Below are 20554 nucleotides of genomic sequence, written 5' to 3' on the forward strand. Positions count from 1 at the left end.
CTTGTGCAAAGGGACTGGATGCAAGGGCATTATAGTTTTTAAAAATCAGTAATTTTAAGAAAACATTGTTCCTGGAAATTAATGAAAGGATTTTGTTGTCTCCTTTAGTACCTAAAAAACAGAAAGGAAAAAAATCTTTCCTTTTAGAGCAGGGCTTCCATATGCATACTACATATGATACTTGCATCTGAACTTCCAGGAACATGTATCCAGGGGACTGGGGCACTTTAAACCAGAAACCTAGGTGATTCTATGACCACTCTGCTAAGTTCAAAAGCCCTAGGGCTTCAGTCTTCAAATTTATACATTCATATCTCTGATGACACATGAAGGTTTTCCTGGGTGTATCCCCAGGGCAATGCCAAGATGTTCCCGGGAGTTTATCAGATGGAGATAACTATAAGAAAATCCACTTGAAAGCCTACACTTCATTTGTCCTAAAACTAATGTAGCTAATTTGAAAGATTTCTCTCTTTTCACAACCCCCCTAGTCCTTACCCAAATCATCCCCTATAGACCACTGCCTAGGGTACAAATAACTCCAGAGGCACTAAGAGACAAAAAAAACCAAAAACCTGCAGAACTTCAAAAGACAATGAGGACCAAGAAGGTAAGGCAAGAAGGAAAGCTTGGTTCAGAATTCTGTACTTCATTTTTAAAGCTAATTAGTGGAAAAGCTGTGCCAGACGGGTATCTTTGTATTCATTCTCATGTGTTGAACTGAGCTACAATAAGTATATTTTCTGACTTAAGTTACTAGTCTGATTTGGCTCATCTGTTTGTAAATGAGAACAGACTTTGTCAGCTTATACAACAGGACTTTTTTTCTAAAATCAAAACTACAACTGCAAGACTTAAAAAATATTTTGAAACATATAAATTATATTGAATGGTTTATCCTTAAGTACTTAAATTTTTTAAACTTAGATGTCAAAGGACAAGCACCATAGCTCATGCCTGTAATCCCAACTACTCAGAAGGCTCAGTTTTCTGAAGATCATGGTTCAAAGCTAGAGCAAAGTCTGAGAATTTTATCCCCAATTAACCACCAAAAAACAGAAGTGGAGCTGTGGCTCAAGTGGTCAGCTACCCTAGCCATGAGTTCAAACTGCAGGATCAGACTCCCTCACTACCCCCTCCCACCAAAAAAAATTTAGATGTATAGTTGGGAGTTAGTGGGAGCTGGTGGCTCATGCCTGTACTCAGATATGAGGATCACCGTTCAAAGCCAGCCTGGACATGGAAGTCCGTTAGACTCATCTCCAATTAACCACCAGAAAACCCGAAAAGGCACTGTGGCTCAACTGGTAGAGTGATAGCCTTGAGCTGAAGAGATCAGGAACACCCTGGCCCAGAGTTCAAGCCCCACGGCCATTAAAAAAAAAAAAATTAGTTGTCAAATTTAAAATGTGCAAATGAGAACCATGTTATAGTTGAAGGATGGCCCAAAAGGAATAAAGTGAACACTCTGGGGTGACAGAAACATTCTGTAACTTGTTTGGAGTGCTAATTCTCCAAGAAAACACTCCATTTAGCCTATCTACAGTTTTCAAGTGTGCAAAAAATTACAGATAATTGTCCCAAAAATATTTTATGAGGTGGTTAGCAAAAATGTTTGTAAACTATTATACCTAGGCATGTAAAGAAGAAATCTTTGTATTTTAAGATTTTTCTAGTAAGAGATGGTAATCCCAGCTACTTTAGAGGCTGACGAGGAACAATCAGGAGTCTGAGACCCATCTAAGCAACACAGCAAGGCTGTAACACTAAGAGGGTTGGACACAGTGGCATAGCATATGTTGGAGGCCATAGGTTTGATCTCTAGCATAACAAAAACACACAAAGAACTAATAACAATAAACCTGTGTTCTGATTTCTCTGATTTCTAGGTGGTCTCCTTTCAACAATGATCAGAAAAACACTCATAATTTAATCAGGTTAGGAAGCTTTTCTCAGTGTTAGCCTAGCATTTTTTAACTAACTACCTTGGATTCTGACAACAGAAAAGTGTAAAGAACAATTCATTAGCAACTGATTGAAGACAATTTGGTAAAATAAATGAAGCATTATGGTTTGTACTGACTGTTCCTCCAACAATGACAATTTGGGAAGTAACTATGAAATGCTTTATGTCTTTTCCTCTGTTCATATAGTTCCCAAATGGATCATCTAGTTCTAAAATATTCTCAAATTTCATATGAGAAGCAGAAATGACACAAAACAAAGATGTTTACATAAGTAAATGAACACATACGGTGGGCCACACTGAGCAGAAGCTCAGTGTTATTTTACTTTCTTTGGAGACAGTCCAAGAATGCAGACCAAAATAACCTCAAACCTGTCATCCTCCTGCCTCTGCCTCACAAGAATACTGATGTTTTGATAAGTGACCTAATCCAATATTTCTCTATGACTGATTCAGCTACGCTATATAAACCTTAATAACCAATTGAATCTCTTTCTTGCAAACAGGACACAAAGCCCCAGTCTTCTTTAGTCTTCTGGCACACTGAAAACAAGTGGTAAGATGGCTTGTTTTCCCGTGAATAATGTTCCCATCTCGTGGTCTTTTCTCACATAAGCTACAAGGCTTCATGATATTCTGGTAATTCTCCACACTTTCTGCATCTGTTCTGTGCTCAGAAAGGTTATCTGATTGTTTTCCCAGGCTTGAAATAGTCTCTTGACTTTCAGAACTGTGAGCCAAATCCAAGAATTCCACTGAGTGACAGGTATTTAAAAGTTTGGAATTTTCTTCTTTCACATATCCATCTTTAGGTCTAACAACTGGAGCTGAAATGGTTCTTCGGCAATCAGGGACATCAATTCCTTCATTTTCCTTTTTTTCAGGTATAGCAGTGATATCAGACGTGGAGAAAGAATGAGTTAACTTAGAACAATCTGAATACCAATCCTTCCTCAAGGCCCAGCAACGAAAACAGTACCTCTTGCTTGGAGAATTAAATTTCTTGCACTCAGTACACTGCCATTCATCCTATAAAGAGGTAAGTGCAGCCAATTAATATTCACTTCATGTGAAGCTGACAAAGAGATGGCAGGCTATCATTTCACTAAGCTATCGATGGCCTCGATATTCCACACCAGTGGTTCAGCTGAGAAGTGAACAAAGCCTATGGCCATGTGGCAGAAAGTTTGTAGAAGTTTTATACTTGCTTTCTTTTCTAAACATAATTTATTTCTTTGTCCAGCAAAAGACTAAACAAATGGTTGAGTGGGTGGCTCATGCCTTTAATCCTAGCTACTCAGGAAGCTGAGATCTGAGGATGAAAGTTCAAAGCCAGCCCAGGCACAAAAGGACCTGAGGCACTCATGCTAATCAATCTCTAGAAAACGGGAAGAGAGGCTTGGCTCAAGGGTGGGGGGTAGCCTTGAGCTGAAGAGCTAAGGGACAGAATCTAGGCCAGAGTTCAAGCCCTATGACTCACCAAAAAATAATAATTAACAAAAAGACTAAACAAATGAAAAACAGGTGGAATTCTTTCTCTTCTAATAATACAGGTTTTAAAACTTAGAAAATGACCAGGAGCATAGCCAGTGGAAGAGTGCTTGCCTAGCATGCACGAAGCCCTGGGTTCCATTCCTCGGTACCACATATACAGAAAAGGCAGGATGTAGCATTGTGGCTCAAGTGGCAGAGGACTAGCCTTGAGCAAAAATGTCCAAGGACATGCTATAAGTCAAGCCCCAAGAACTGGTGGCAAAAACACACCTTAGCAAAAAGAAAGCTGAAACTAAAATGAGATTTTTTTTTTTTTTGCCAGTCCTGGGCTTGAGCTCAGGGCCTGAGCACTGTCCTTGGACTTTCTCAAGGCTAGAGCTCTACCACTTGAGCCTCAGCACCACTTCCGGCTTTTTTCTATGTATGTGGTACCAAGGAATTGAACCCGGGTCTTCGTGCATGCTAGGCAAGCACTTTAACCACTAGGCCCTAAAATGAGATTTTAAAATTATTTAGTTTTAGGGCTGGGAGTTTGGCCTAGTGGTAGAGTACTTGCCTAGCATGCATGAAGACCTGGGTATGATTCCTCGGTACCACATACATAGAAAAGGCCAGAAGTGGTACTGTGGCTCAAGTGGCAGAGCTCTAGCCTTGAGAAAGCCCAAGGACAGTGCTTAGGTCCTGAGCTGAAGCCCCAGGACTGCCACGCCCCCCCCCCAAAAATTATTTAGTTTGCTGGGTGCTGTGGCTCATATCTGTAATCCTAGCTACTCAGGAGGCTGAGATCTGAGGATCAAGGTTCAAAGCCAGCCAGGGCACAAAAGGATCTGAGACTCTTATCGCCAATTAACCTCTAGAAAAATGGGAAAGTGAGGCTTGGCTCAAGGGTAGGGCAGTAGCCTTGAGCTGAAGAGCTCAGGACACCCTCCAGGCCCAGGCCTGGGTGTCATAGGGTGAGTTCAAGCCCTATGACCCATACACACACACACACACACAAAAAAAAAAAAAAATTTAGTTTTTAGTTTTTGTACTCTCACTATTTCTGGGACCATGTGTAGCTAACTGTAGAGCTAAATCACACCCTCTAAAAATCTGCCAGTGCCCAGACCCAGAGTTCAAGCCCCATGACTGACGAAAAACAAAATAAAACAAAAAAACAACAACAACAACAACAAAAAAAACAAGAAAAACAAACTATAAATTTTGATCTAGACTTCAGTTATCAATTGCTAATACATTCAAACCTATTACCTAAGAGCTTGCTAACAAATCTTTAATAGTCCTCCATTAATATTAATCTGTGTGGAAACTTTATTTGGTACCTTTTAAGAAAATATTGAAAGAAATTAATTTTTGTAATCGACAAAGTAATTTTAGATAGATTCTAGCTCTATCTATCCTTGGACTATAGAGGTGCTTAGTGAGGAAAAGCAAGACCACTTTGAGTAATATCTACTATGTTATGTCCAAACCATTTGATGACAGGGACACAGAGGTCATCCTTCCCCAAGTAATTCAAGAATGAACCAAATTATCCCTTTTCCTTCAAAAATTCCAAAAAAAAACCTCTAACAAGATCTAACAAATAAATCCAACACCTCTTAGCAACTAGGAAAAGTGGACAAAAAAATGGGGAAAACAGCATTCTTCAACACAAAGAAGCTGCTGAGCCTACACAGTCTAAACATGTGGCCAATTCAAGAGCTTTAGCAGACAGTCATACCTCAGAGGTAACTTCTACATCAGTATCACTACTTAAGGACTTCGAGTCCTCAAAGTCATCATTTTTTACCACTTCAATCACCTGTGAAGGCAAAGACATCTTATTAGTAAAGTTTACCTGTTCTAGATGATGCTATTACCTGAAAGAAAAAAAAAAGAAAAAAAAAAAGACAAAATAACTTCAATTTAAAACTCACATTCTATGGGGCTGGGAGTTTGGCCTAATGGTTAGAGTGCTTGTCTAGCATGCATGAAGACCCGGGTTCAATTCCTTGGTACCACATACATAGAAAAAAGCCGGAAGTGGTGCTGAGGCTCAAGTGGTAGAGCTCTAGCCTTGAGAAAGTCCAAGGACAGTGCTCAGGCCCTGAGCTCAAGCCCAGGACTGGCAAAAAAAACAAAAACAAAAACAAACAACTCACATTCTAGCCAGGAACTGATGGCTCACACCTGTAACCCTAGCTACTTAAGAGGCTAAGTTCTGAGGATCACAGTTCAAATCCAGCAGGGGAAGAAAAGGCTATGAGCCTCTTATCTTCAATTAAACACCAAAAATCCAGAAGTGAAATTATGGCTCAAGTGGTAGCATGCTAACCTTGAGTACAAAAGCTTAGGGACAGGGCTGGAAATATGGCTCAGTGATAAGAGTGCTTGCCTTTCATGCATGAAGACCTAGGTTCGATTCCTCAGTACCACATAAACAGAAAACGCAGAGTGGCACTATGGCCCAAGTGGTAGATTGCTCACAATAAGAAGCTCAGTAACAGTACCCAGACCCTGACCCTGAGTTCAAGCCCCAGGACTGAGACAAAAAAATAAATTAAAACTCACATCATGCCTGGCATGATGGCGCACAGTTGTAATCCTAGATACTCAGGAGACTGAGATCTGAGGATCAGGGTTCAAAGCCAGTAAGGGCTCTAAAAAATCTGAGATTCGGGCCAGGCATTTGGCCTACTGGTGGAGTGCTTGCCTAGCATGCACGAAGCCCTGGGCTCAAGTCCTCAGTTACCACATACATAGAAAAAGCCAGAAATGGTGGCTCAAGTGGTAGAGCTCTAGCCCTGAGAAAGCCCAAAGACAATGCTCAGGCCCCGAGTTCAAGCCAGGACTGGCAAAAAAAAATTCTAAGCTGGGTGAGGTGGCTTATACCTGTAATCCTAGCTACTCTGGAGGCTGAGATCTGAGGACCAAGGTTCAAAGCCAGCCCGGCCACAAAAGACAGAGAGACTCTTATCTCCAATTAATCCATAGAAAACAGAAAGTGGGGCTGTGGTTCCAGGGGTAGGGCAGTAGCCTTGAGCTCAAGAGCTCAGGGACAGCGCCCAGACCCAGAGTTCAAGCCCCATGACCCACCAAAAAAAGAAAAAAAATCTAAAACTTAAAGCCCTCATTTTGTAGCTCAGAAAATGGAAAAAAAAAATTTTTTTTTGGAGGGAGTCTGTCACGGGACACTTCCCATTTTTTAGGGATTAACTGAAGGTAAGAGTGTCAAGGTCTTTTTTGCCAGTGCTGGGCTGGCTTTGAACTGCGATTCTCAGATCTCAGCCTCCAGAGTAGCTAGGATTACAGATGTGAGCCACCTTGCCTGGCTAGAATAAAAATTTTTATTATATGAACCTCAATACAATGACTTTCTTACAAAAGATCACATTTTAAGCCTATTTATTTTAATTCTATACGTACGTTTGGCAACTGACATTCCTATTGATGTGTACAACTAGTCTAGAAAACACAGCATCTGTTTATTAGTGAACAACCCAAATTCTTATGGGAATTCCACAAATTAATGAATGAATGGGATGGCACAATTTAGATCTGTCCATGGATATAGACTGAGAAATGCTGAACACTAACTGTAATGCCCTTTTTCTTTTGAAGCTTGAGCACACTACCTTTGTCACTTTGCTATGTGGTATTCACACCATATTCACTGAGTTCTAACTTTTCTCTCTTCTGATATGTAGAAAGAAATCATCTTTGTTCTAACTTAATTACAAAATGTTCATGGTAACTATTGAACTTTTTCAATAAACAAAGAATTTTCTCCTATAGAAGGAAATGTTGAACTTTAGAACTCTTTCAAGATTTCCTTTCAAGATTTCTAGAATAGTACACAATGGAAAATTAAAAATAAGTAAAGGGGAAGGAGGAGAGCAAATTGGTTCTAATAAAGTAGGAGCTTTCCCATAAAACCCTATCTCATTTGTAAGACCACCTTATAATAGTGTGAATCTTAAAGTTGGATAACTAAATGGGAAAGCCAGGTGCTGGTGGTTCATGCCTGTTAGCTCATACCTTTAGTCCTAGCTACTTAGAAAGCTAGTATTGGAGGACTGTTGTTCAAAGCCAGCCCAGGTAGGGAATGAAGACTCTTATCTCCAATTAACCACCAAAAAGCTCATACCTTTAACCCTAGCGACTTAAGAAGCTAGTATGGTGTTGGGAGCAGAGTGCAGGGTCAGGTTAGCCCATGAATCTGCATCACTGAGTAAGATAACCACGTAAAAAAATGAGCTGTCATGTATGAATGCCATGCCTAACTTTGAGCTATTGTTGTATTGTGAATCACTGTTGTATTGTGAATCACTTTCTGCTGAGACTTGATTATCATTGGATATGAATGTGTTATTGCTTTACCACTCTCTGTTAAGACCTATAGTGAGAGTGAACACGTGGACCTCCTCTGCCCTGCCCACCTTTGTGCTGATAGGCTCCTGCATCCTATATTAGCTGAATGTACTTCCTCAATAAACGAGTTCCTGCCTTGATGGGTCTCCCTGATGCGTCTTGATTGTCCTCCGGCAACAGAGGGCTGGGCGCGGGCGGTCAGTTGGCCCTCTCCTTTCTCTGCTCGTCCCGGTTGGGGCGTGTTCTCTCTCCTTCCCTCCTGCGGGTCGGGAGGGACCGAGGACTAAAAACCCCCCACAGTGTGGGAGGATTGTTGTTCAAAGTCAGCCCAGGTAGGAAACAGAGGCTCTTATCTCCAATTAACCACCAAAAAGCTGCAAGTGGAGCTATAGCTAGAACACCAGCCTTGAGCAAAATAATCTTGGGGACGGCCCAGGACTAGCACAAAAACAAACCTAAAAGTAGCCAAGGCTCTGATGGGTCACACCTATAATCCTGATTCCTCAGGGGCTAAGGATTAAGGTTCAAAGCCAGCCTGGGTAGAAAGTCTATGAGACTTTTTTTTTTTTTGGGGGGGGGGGAGGGAGGGAGATGACCTGGGGCTTAAACTCTAGGCCTGGGCATTGTCCCTGAACCTTTCACTCAAGGCTAGTCATCTACCAACATGAGCCATAGCACCCACTTCTGATTTTTTTGAGTAGTTTATTGTATCTATAAGTAAATACAATAGAGATGTAAAGTCTCACTCACAGACTTTCCTGCCCAGGCTTGTTTCCAACCATGATCCTTAGATCTTAGCCCCCAGATTAGCTAGGATTACAGGAGTGAGCCACCAGCATTCAACCTGATTGCCATTAACTACCAAAAAGTAGAAGTGGAATTGTGACTGAAATGGTAAAAGTGCCATTCTTAAGCTCAAGTCCTAGGACCAGCGCACCCATGCACACGCACACACACAAAGCAAAAAAAAAAAAAATTGTGTGAGCAATTTGTTGTTTGAAGAGATACAGAAAGCTAAGCATATTATACTACGGACACATAAATACAATCAACAAAAAATGTTTAGAACATACCTTCTTGTCATTCACTTTCCCTACTTCTTGTGCAGAATCAGAAGCTCCAACTTTTATTCCAACACCTAATTGCTCTGATCCTGACTCATTTAAAAACCACAAATCATCTGTAGTGTCTGAAACAATGGCAGTTCCTATATCCTAACAGAGAAAAATAAACATGAGTTGATGGCTCTGTACCAATATTCAGCAAACACAAATAAACTAAAAAATTGCTGGGATGGGAATGTGGCTTAGTGGCAGAGTGTTTGCCTAGCATACATGAAGCCCTGAGTTACATCCCTCAGTACCATAGAAAGAGAAAAAGTAGGAAGTGGCACTATGTCTCAAGTGGAAGAGAGCAAAAGAAGCTTAGGGACAGTCCCCAAGTCCTGAGTTCAAGCCCCATGACCAGGGGGGAAAAAAAAAAAGTGTTCTTTCTCAGAAAGTTCAAGTATAAATTTAAGTTGCCTGAGAGGGGAATCTGGGGTCACAAGTATGGTGTTTGAAATGCACACAGCAAACAACAAAGAATGGTAGGAGGAGAGGCAAACCATGGCTAAAGGAGTCTAAATTAGGCCTGGAGTTTGGCCTAGTGGTAGAGTGCTTGTCTAACATGCACAAAGACCTGGGTTCAATTCCTTGATACTATATACACAGAAAAAAGCCAGAAGTGGTGCTGTGGCTCAAGCAGTAGAGCTCTAGCCTTGAGAAAGCCCAAGTACAGTGCTCAAGCCCTGAGTTCAAGGCCCAGAACTGGCAAAAAAATATAAAAATAAAAAAACTCTAAAAAAAAAAAAATTAAATTTAGGATACTAAGTGTAATCCAAACCTTTTGCTTTGACAGTTAGCAAAGGTTTTTGCTTCTGTATCATTTGCACTAAATAGCTCAGGAAGGCCGGGGGAGAGGGAGGAGTGAACCTCAGCTTTTTTATATCCCAAGTGTGTTTGTGACAAAGCAAGGTATCAGGATCTCCATGATATCTGGTTGAAAATACTAGGTAATTTATAAGAAAGAAAAAAGCTAGGGATGGAATGTTTAATAAAGCCAAGTTTTCTTTTTGTTTTGTTAAATCACGACTTTACATTAAAGGGGTAATGTCTCAAGTATTAGAGCACTCCCCAGGAAGTGCCAAGTCCCGAGTTCAAGCCTCAGTACCTCCAAAAGAAATACAACACCCCACACATTAAATGTCAGCAACTCGAAAAGTAGAACTGTTAAGCAGGGAGCTCAATATAGAAGTTAGGCATCAAGGAGTAGAGACATATACCTAGGTATCATACGGGCCAAAACAGTAAGACTTCTTAAGCAATATAACATGTGATCAAGAATAACAACTCAAGCTAGGCCCAGGGGTAGGGCGGTAGCCTTGAGCTGAAGAGCTCAGAGCCCAGGCCCAGAGTTCAAGCCCCATGATTGACCAAAAAAAAAAAGAAAGAAAAAAGAAAAAATGAATAACAAAACTCTGCAAAACAAAATCAGGCACAAGTGACTCAAGTCTATAATCCTAGATAGTGAGGACTCTGAGACCTGAAAGGATGAGTGGGTTCAAGGCTAGCCCATGCAGAGAAGTCTGCTGGACTCCATATCCAAAATAGCCAGCAAAAAGTTTGACTGGATGAGGGGGAGGGGGAGAAAAAGGGGACAAAAACATGAGAAGGAGCCACACATAGTGGTTCACCCTGTAATCCTAGCTACTGAGGAGGCTGAGATCTGAGGATCAAGGTTCAAAGCCAGCTCAGGCACAAGAGAACCTGAGACTCTTATCTCCAATTAGCCTCTAGAAAATAGGAAGTGGGGCTTGGCTCAAGGGTGAAGAGGTGGCCTTGAGGTGAAGAGCTCAGGGACAGCACCCAGGCTGAGCACCATGATTCCCCCCGCTCCAAAAAAAAAAAAAACATGAGAAAGGGTATCAATGTGCAAGAAGTAATGCACCTGACGAATGTAACTGTAACCCCTCTACACATTATCCCAACAATTAAAAAAAAAAAAGTTTGACCGGAGATGTAACTCAAGTGTTGAGAATGCCAGCTAGCATACACGAAGACCCAGGTTCGATTCCTCAGTCCCACACACATAGAAAAAAGCCAGAAGCGGTGCTGTGACTCAAGTGGTAGAGCTCTGGCCTTGAGAAAGCCCAAGGACAGTGCTCATGCCCTGAGTAGAAGCCTAAGACTGGCAATAAGTAAATAAGTAAGTAAGTAAGTAAGTAAGTAAATAAATAAATAAATAAGAATGCCAGCTGAGCAAGCAAGTCAAGCAAACACAAGGCCCTGAGTTCAAACCCCAATGCAGAAGGGTGAAGGAGAGAAGCAGAAGAGAACAGAGGACATAGTTCCTGTTCAAATGTGAAGTTTACCTGGTTTGTCTGTAAATCAGTTGATCCGTTACTTCTAGGTGTATAGTTGTTTCTCAAATTTCCTAAAAACCACCAAGGCAGGCCAGCTACATCCCACTCCTCAAAATCAAGTTCCAGCCTAGATGTTTCAGCTTGAGTTAAATTTCCTATCAAATCTTCATCTACAGTAGTCAAATGGAAACAATATATGCTTAACACAAGATCCAATACTCAACTCTTTATTCAACTTATAAACCCTAACTCCACTATTCATCACTTTCCTTTATAATAACAACAAAAAAATAAGAACCACCAGAATATTTATAATCGCTTTATATGACAAGTAAAAGACATTCACACTCTCAATAGGTAAGAACCAGAACTCAAAAGATTTCTCTTAAGCATCAGAACCTGAATCGCCCATTTAGGCTCCATTTGCAGTACTAGGAATATATGCTCACTTAATTAGGAATCTAAGCTATAAAAACTTCTCAAGTGGGCCAGGAGTTTGGCCTAGTGGTTAAAGTGCTTGCCTACCAGGCATGAAGACCCGGGTTCGATTCCTCAGTACCACATACATAGAAAAAAGCCAGAAGTGGTGCTGAGGCTCAAGTGGTAGAGCTCTAGCCTTGAGAAAACCCAAGGACAGTGCTCAGGCCCTGAGCTCAAGCCCAGGACTGGCAAAAAAAAAAAAAAAAAAAACTTCTCAAGTATGAAACTGTTCTAAAACCATTTCTAAGTAGTCACTTACTGGCATTTTACGTGTTCCTTCCATTATCATAATGACTTGCTCTGATATGAGCAAGTACTTGATCCACTGGACTGCAAATGGTAACAGATAGTGACCTAACCTTTGCGATTAAAGTAGGGCAATATTGACCATAATAGGCAATCACAGTTGTTCAGTCAGGCTTGTTGGGACACTTCTCAGTAATTCCTGTTTTTATAGGTAATAACTATTATAAAATAAACTTTAGATTGTCAAAATAAAAACATACATATGCCCCTTCTAGATCAATGAACTCTTCTAGGGTTAATCATGTAGCAACCTTAAAGGCCACACATATCTCAAGACCTTATGTTCAAGACACTAACATAAGCTGCTGCTACCAATCTCTTTTTTGTTGTACTTCAACTCTTTCCCTACTTTCTCACTATCTTCTATCTCTCCCCAGTGTACTAGGCCTTCCAGATAATTAAATCACAGATGATTAAATGTACTGAAAGTGATTAAAGGAGTTTCTGTAATAACTGCCACACATAAGGTTAGTAACCTGGCTACTTCATGTCAATCTTTGTATTTACTCACTGCTAAAAATGATCCTGAAATGGCATCATATTAAAGTTATTTTCATCTACATTTAAGCTCTATAACTTATTCTTTCCACAAATACTTATTCTGTACTTTCTATCTATAGACTTTCCTAAACATTCTAAAACTATTTACTGCCAAATTTCCATCACAAACTATACAAAGATTCTTAATATAACTGTTTCTACACTTTGGTGTTTGTTGTTGTTTGTGTGTTTTCTGTGTGTTTTTCTGTGGTTTTTTTTTTTTTTTTAATTTTGGCTTTCTTTGTGCCAGTTCTTGGGCTTGAACCCAGTGCCTAAGTACTGTTCTTGAGCTTGTATACTCAAGGCTAACACTCTACCACTTGAGCTATAGCTCCAATTCCAGCTTTTTGGTGGTTAACTGACAAGACTATCATGGGTTTTCCTGCCCAAGCTGGCTTCAAATTGCAATCCTCAGATCTCAACCTCCTGAGTAGCTAGGATTACAGGTGTGAGCTACCAATAACCAGCTTGTTCATATTCTCTTAAGTATCATAGATTAGAAAATAAAGATTTGCACTTAAAAAAAGTTTTTTTTTGGCCATGGGGCTTGAACTCTGGGCCTGGGCACTGTTCTTGAGCTCTTCAGCTCAAGGCTAGTGCTTTACCACTTTTGATCCACAGCACCACGTCTCACAGACTTTTGTGCCCATGCTGGCTTTAAACCCTGATCCTCGAATCTCAGCCTCCTGAGTAGCTAGAATTACAGGCATGAGCCACCGGTGCTTGGCTGTATCTTTAATATTTACAGACTTCCAAGGTAAACAAGTAGTCCAAAATTCATTTTATGTTCAAGTGCAATTTGTAGAAAACAATTCAGCATAATAAACTGATTCAATTTTAATTTAAAGATTTAGAACAACCTAACCATACCTAAATAGCTGGCAAAGATCCGGTGACTACCAGGCTTTCTTCTAGCAGGCTTGACTAACAAGAAGTAAATATGTATAGTTTATTTATGTTTCAAAACTTGCAAAATCTATAAAATTAGTCTTTACTGCAAAAGGTCAATACAAAATATTCTAACCAGACAGTCACTGGTTGCTCACCCCTACAATCCTAGCTATTCAGGAGGCTGAGATCTGAGGATCTGATTCAAAGCCTGAGCAAGAAAATCCATGGAACTCTTAATTTCAATTAGAACCAGCTTTGAGCAAAAAGACAAAGCACCCAGGCCTGAGTTCCAGCCCTAGTACTAGCAAGGAAAAAAAAAAAAAAAGAATCAAATTGTATACAGCCTAATTTTGATTAAGTTCTAAATACTAAGTCCCAGAGAATGTAATTAGAGATTCCCTCCTTGAACAATTGTTTGTTAAACTTGTCATTTAAAATATGATGTAAACATAAGCCATATAATTAATGATTGTTGTTCTTAAGGTACTATGTTATCTCTCATCACTTCTACTGTCCCTTGGTTATCTCATATTGTTATAGTATCTCACTTTGTTACCTGATATATCGGATATATTTGTATTTGGTTATCTGAAATTGGATAGGGAACAGGGGAAAACAAGATGAGGGGTGGGGGAGGGGGGAGGGAAATGGGGACCATGACATGTGAAAGGGTATCAATGTGTGGGAATTAATGCACCATTTATCTGGCAAATATCATGTAACCTTCTATTAATTACAATAAAAAATATATTTAAAAAAATGAATGTGATGGAGACAGGCATAGAAGGTAGAATGAAGAATTTTGTAGCAGAAAAGCCTTTTTGCTGATACCAGAAGTATGGATCTAAATGGGTACAGACATGACAAATTATATAGGACTCTAGACATTCACATAGTGAGACCAAAGACAGATATTCTTAGGAGAGGATCACAAAGGTTCAATAGCTATGGGCATATGATCATATAAATGATATTTTTTGAGATGAACTCCAATAAATGGAAGCAAATGGTAAAAAAAAAAAATTGTATACAAGGCAGAGAGAGAGGAAAAGAACTTCTACTTAAGAAAACTAGAAAAAGAAAAGTCTTCATAGTCTTAATCCAAAATTACCTCCTCTAGAATTTCTGCGTTTATGCTGTGAGATAGGTAGGATGGAAATATCACCTTCTTCAGTTCTTTTCCTGGAACTGGGCTTTCCCTCTGCACTTTGCTGAAAGAAGGGAGAAAGGTATCTATCAGTGCAGTAGAAATGACTGAGACCAGGGGATGTAGCAGTTCCACTCTGGCTCACCAGTTAGTGTGCAACACAATGGGTTATGCACTTAAGAGAGAACTCTGGAGTTCACAACCAGTCATCAAGTAAAGCCAACACAGCACGTTTTCTTAATCTCTACAAACAGAACTAAGAGAATCTCACACAAAAATAAACTGTACGAAAGCCCAAATCTACTTTTTATAACAGATTATCTGTATAAAACCACTTGCCTACTACAAAATAGCATAATCCAGAAAACTCTTGCCACATACTAACATTATTTCCCCTTGTCCATGAGGGAACTTTATAAAATGGCCTGACATAAACTTAACTACAACAGCCTGGTAAAAATCTAATGAAGTAGTTTTCTTAAACATTTGTGTAAATTCACAATCTGAAACACACACACATACACACAGGCAAACACAAACCAAAGAAAGTGCAACTGGAAGAACTGAAGATCAGAAGTGCTACATCCCAAAGAAAGATTCAGAGACTGGAACTCTGTTATGGGCAGAACAGAGAAGGTTCACTCTGTCCCTGGTCTGTGAACTCCCAACAACCTTTCTCATTAAATTATTATGACATTCAGAGAAAGGCCTTGGGAGTCCAAGATCCACAGGTACAGAGAAGGGGCCACTCTGTACAAGAAAAGAAGTCACCGTGTGGTGATTTTACCTTCAGTTGGTCTTGACTTGGAATATCCATACTGTGATCCTGTGCGAGAGCCAGACTCTGAGCAGCATCTGGATAGCAAGTAAAACAAAAGGAAAACCTTCCCTGGTAATAACCATTCTTTCCACACAAACAGGACCGCAGCAAACAATCCTAAAGCCAGGTTTGGTCCCTTCAGACATGCTTCTATATGTTAGCTAGAAATGGCTCTCATGTGCGAGAAGGTAAAAACCAAAACTGATAAAAACCACGAAGACCAAAAAAGCCATGTTCAAAATAATTCCAAAGTATAATCTGGAAGAAAGTGAAAACTGACCAAAAAATGTTCTTCATAGCATGTTTTCAAATTTTTATGCAAAAAGTGATTACAAGCAGGACCAAATTTATTCAACTTACAAACAACAACAAGAAAAAAAACTTGAGCTTTTAAATTTAATTTGTAGGGGGGGGTGGGGGGGAGGGTAATGGGTACCAAGACATGTGAAAGGGTATCAATGTATGTGAATTAATGCACCTTCTATCTGGCAAATATCATGTAACCCTTTTACTAATTACAATAAAAAATTTTAAAAAATAAATAAATTTAATTTGTATTTTTAAGTGTTAAGATTTAAGATATAAGAACCTGGAATTTTTCCCATTTGTTTTATAAACAGTGATAACCCTTTAAACCTGTATTCTAAGCATCGTACCACCTAAATAGTCTCATTTTCCCCACTTTCTCTCTCTCTCTCTCCATATATATATATATATATATATATGTATGTATCTATTTTTTTTGGGGGGGGGTCAGTCATGGGGCTTGAAATCTGGGCCTGGGCGCTGTCCTTGAGCTCTTCAGCTCAGGGCTACTGCCCTACCCCTTGAGCCACAGCCCCACTTCCCATTTTCTAGTGGTTAATCAGAGATAAGAGTCTCACGGACTTTAGTGCCCAAGCTGGCTTTGAACCTCGATACTTAGATCTTAGCCTCCTGAGAAGCTAGGATTACAGGCATGAGCCAACCGTGCCTGGCTAAATATTTTTTTTTACTAAAGAATTTATTAACATTGATTTTTACATCATATTTCAAATGATGTGTTTAACAAACAAGTATTCAAGAAGGGAATCTCTGTATACAATCACAGGTACTTAATTTTTAGAACATAATCAAAATTAAGCTAAGGGTTTGTATAACATAGATATGTATTAATCAGTGTAATAAAACATTATGTCTATAGAGTCATAAGTTTTTATATCTATGTAGTTGTGTTTATATTTCCCATACCATGTCCATATCACTGGGTATGCAAATATTGAGTCCTCGATCTTGCACTGTTTGGATCTAATGTGGCTAAATATTTTTAAGAAGGAAGAAAAACTGGGCCGGGATTGTAGACTAGTAGTTCACTGCTTGCCTAGAATGCACAAAGCCCTGGGTTCAAATCCTCAGTACCACATAAACAGAAAAAGCCGGAAGCAGCACTGTGGCTCAAGTGACAAAGCGCTAGCCTTGAGCAAAATGTGTCCAAGGATAGTGCCCAGAGGTCCTGAGTTCAAGCCCCAGGACTGGCAAAAAAAAAATTTTTAAAAAGGAAAAAGAACTAGACAGAGTTTTTCTGAAGGACAATAAAAAGAAGCAAAGAAAAGTATAACCTAGCTTACAGAAATTCCTAGATAATATATTAGCTGAAGAGACAAATATATTCAAGTACTTGGACTTTCTTCAGTGGAACAAAAGATAAAAACCCAGCTTCAGAAAAAAAAAACTAGGTTGCAAAGATTTTAAGAACTTAAAAACTGTTCTTTATATGAAGTTATATGTAAACAAAGCACTGTTTTTGGATCAAGTCCACCAGATATTACTAGTTCCAGGGACAATACATTCACAGGATATATCATCATCTAAAATGGATTATCAGAAAAAATACAGATTCTACCCTGGTCTGACTCTCTGGACACCAGTGGCTCATGCCTATAATCCTAACTATTCAGATTGTGAATAGCTAAGGGTTGAGATCTGAGGATTGAGGTTCAAAGCCAGCCTAGGTAGAAAAATCCTTTAAGGCTCACATTTCCAATTAGCTAGACAAAAAGTCAAAAGTGAAGGTGTGGTTCAAGTGACAGAGCATCAGCTTTGAATGAAAAAGCTAAGGTAAAGTATACCTTGGCCCTGAGTTAAAAGATCCAGTATCGGCACTCACACACACCAAAATGCAAATGACAGAAAACGATCTTGACAATTCAGTTGTTTAGCCCAAAGCAAACTTATCAAAATTTTAATAAGGAATATTTTTAGTATTGTTATGTTTAGCCATAACAAGTTCAAAGATAGTGTTTTCTGATCACAGTGATCATCATTTGACTAACATACAATGTTAGGTCAATGTTAGGAACTTCTTAGTAAAGCAATTCTATTATTATCATTTATACTACCAAAGTGTTGCTGCCTCACTTTCCCTTTAAATGACATTTCATTTCAATCATCAAAATAAAGATCTAACCTATGTGTAAAGGTGTAAAGTTTTACACATTACTAAGATACACTTTGAACATTTAAACACATCTAGCTATTCAAAACTCTCCAGGTCTCCTACAAAGTTTCTCAGCAGCACTGCAGCAGGCATGAGTTTAGATTTCTCAAAGGTTACTTGATATAAAATTGTACCCAAGTACAATTTTACAAGCCCATATGGTAGACAATGCTGGGAGTATTTCAGAGCAGGAAAGCCACAAAGGTTAGCTCCACCGTGATGATCAGAAAAAAGATCAAAGCCAGGTCATTCTCTAGAACTGTTGCTAGATTTCCAACAGAACAATACTGGAACATGGGATTAGAGGTACAGACTTTGAAACAGAGAAGAGCTTAGGCAAAATCCAGTCTTGAGATATAAGACTAAAATTCATGAGTGGGATGAGGAGGGTAAATTAAAAAATAACCATTTTACTCAGTTTTCCCCTCAAATAAAACACATGTAATCCAATTATGAAAATCAACAAAGATGGCTAACTACAAGAACCAATACAAGGGTAAGTTAGGGTAGGTAACCAATTAAAATTACTTGGCACAGGGCTGAAAGCCTAGCCTAGTAGTAGAGTGCTCACTTAGCATGCATGAAGCCCTAGGTTCAATTTCTCAGTACCACATATACAGAAAAAGCTGGAAGTGGAGCTGTAGCTCAAGTGGCAGAGTGCTAGCCTTGAGCAAAAAATGTCTAAGGACAACGGCCAGCCCTGAGTTCAAAAACAAAATTACTTGGCACAATTTTCTGGTTCTGAAAATATTCTGAAACACCCACCGTACTGCGTAACATACGTCAGATTTTGCCATTCGGGAAATCTAGGCAATCCTTATATGGGAACTCTACATGACATTTTTTAAACTTGGATTTTTTTTGGTTTTGTTTTTTGTAGACAAGATCTTGCTATATAGCCCTGGCAGACCTTGAACTTATCCTCTTGCCGTGGCCTCGAAAACAATATTATTTACAGGTACATATCACTATTCTGGCCTTTTACAACTTCAGCCTGCAATTTTTCAAAATGAAATTTAAATATATTCACAGGGAAAAGTATGTCCAATAAACTGGGAAAAGGGGATTCTGTTTATAAATAAGGGTTAAGGAGGAGGCATCAATGTATGGCAGATCAAGGACTGGTCAGTCAGAAATCTCTACTCTACCAATCTGATATTAGGCAAATCATTCATTCCATTTGAAAATCCTATTTCTTTATCTCCAGCCTAAATGCCTCACGGGGTAGTTGTGAAGATGAACTAAATTATCTGTTACAGAACTGTATAATGTAGTTCAATGGTTAATTACTTCCCACCCCCTGTACAAGGCCCTCGGTTCAATACCTGGCACCACTATAAAAAAGAAAAAAAAAGGTTCTGAACAATTCATGACATGTTAAATTGTGCAGAGAAAGTACAAGAAAGAGAATAAAGGAAAAATGACAATTACAACCACTCTAGATATACAGAGAACAAACCAGCAGAAAACAAATTTATCTAGAAAAGTAGATCAGCAACATAAAAATTCTCCATGTATTTTAAGCCATCCATGACTACCCTAAGAATGCATACTATTTCATAAATAACTATAAAACTTGAAAGGCTTTCTCTTTCAAATAGAAATCAATGAATGGCTCAATTAAAAAAAAAAAAGCCAATGGTCAACGAAGCCAGGTGTCAATGGCTCATACCTGTAATCCTAGCTACTCAGGAGCCTGTGGTCTAAGTACTGTAGTTCAAAGCTAGCCCAGGCAAGAAAGTTTATGAAACTCTATCTCCAATTAATTACCAATAAAATCTAGAAGGAGAACTGTGGTCCAAGTGGTGAAGTGCCAGGCTTGAGCACAAAAAACTCAGGATAGCACCCTGGCCCTCTGTTCAAATTCTGGGACTGACATACACACACGTACGTACACACCCACACACACACTCATTAAAAAGTCAGTACCAGACAACAGTGACTCCCACCTACAACCCTAACTACTCAGGAGGCTGAAATCTGAGAATCCCATTTGAAGCCAGCCTGGGCAGAAAATCCTCAAAAGTTATCTCCAATTAATTAGCAAATATGCTGAAGTGGAGGTATGGCTCAATTAGCAGAGCCACCAGCCCCGAGGGAAAAAGCTAAGAACTCAAGATCTTGAGTTCAAGCCTCAGTAGAAACTAAAATACAACAAAAAGTACAATTCAAGTTCCAAAATCATGCTTCACTGTAAGCCAAATTTCTCTTTCTGATGAGATCAATTTTTAGTGGGAAAAAATATTTTCAGCATATTTATTCAGTGAACATAATCAATCTAAGGAGACCACATAACTTGAACTTTCTTCCAAGTGTCTGGTTTAAAACTGACAAAAGGGCTCCATGTAGGAATGGAGAGGCAAAATTTCACTCTTTGGACATGAATGAGAAATGGGTTAGAGTCTAATTCGAACTACTTTATTCACCTATCTCTACCACACCACTATGCTGAAATTATTAGAATCCAAAGCAGCTGTTTCCTGCAGTTTAGTTAACTAAATTAAAGGGCACTACCCTTAAAAGCTCTGGAATTGACATTTATTGAATTCATTAGATGAAGGCTGGAGGTGTGGCTCAGCAGTATAGTGTCTGCATACCAAGTATGAGGCCCTAAGTTCAAATTACAGCACCATAAAACGTGTGTACATGTGTATACATATATGCATCATATGTGTGTA

General features: G+C 39.3%; 1 protein-coding gene across 4 annotated transcripts in view; it reads right to left on the minus strand.

The window, feature by feature from the left end:
• Positions 1–2255: 2255 nt before the first annotated feature.
• Positions 2256–20554, minus strand: part of Mdm4 (MDM4 regulator of p53) — a 29956-nt gene continuing 11657 nt past the window's right edge. For 2 of the 4 annotated variants that reach the window (XM_090341359.1, XM_090341360.1), the window contains exons 6-12: positions 15368–15435; positions 14545–14644; positions 13413–13466; positions 11226–11386; positions 8887–9027; positions 5184–5264; positions 2256–2995 (exon numbers count right to left, since the gene is read on the minus strand). In XM_090341359.1, the coding sequence (XP_090197485.1) occupies positions 2423–2995; positions 5184–5264; positions 8887–9027; positions 11226–11386; positions 13413–13466; positions 14545–14644; positions 15368–15435 (1178 nt within the window). In that variant the 3' untranslated portion in view covers positions 2256–2422. The remainder of the gene's footprint in view (positions 2996–5183; positions 5265–8886; positions 9028–11225; positions 11387–13412; positions 13467–14544; positions 14645–15367; positions 15436–20554) is intronic. The other 2 variants (XM_090341363.1, XM_090341361.1) reach the window with 2 other exon arrangements.

This window comes from Megascapheus bottae, chromosome 10, assembly GCF_031878675.1.
Source record: "Megascapheus bottae isolate mThoBot1 chromosome 10, mThoBot2.hap1, whole genome shotgun sequence".
Classification (NCBI taxonomy): domain Eukaryota; kingdom Metazoa; phylum Chordata; class Mammalia; order Rodentia; family Geomyidae; genus Megascapheus; species Megascapheus bottae.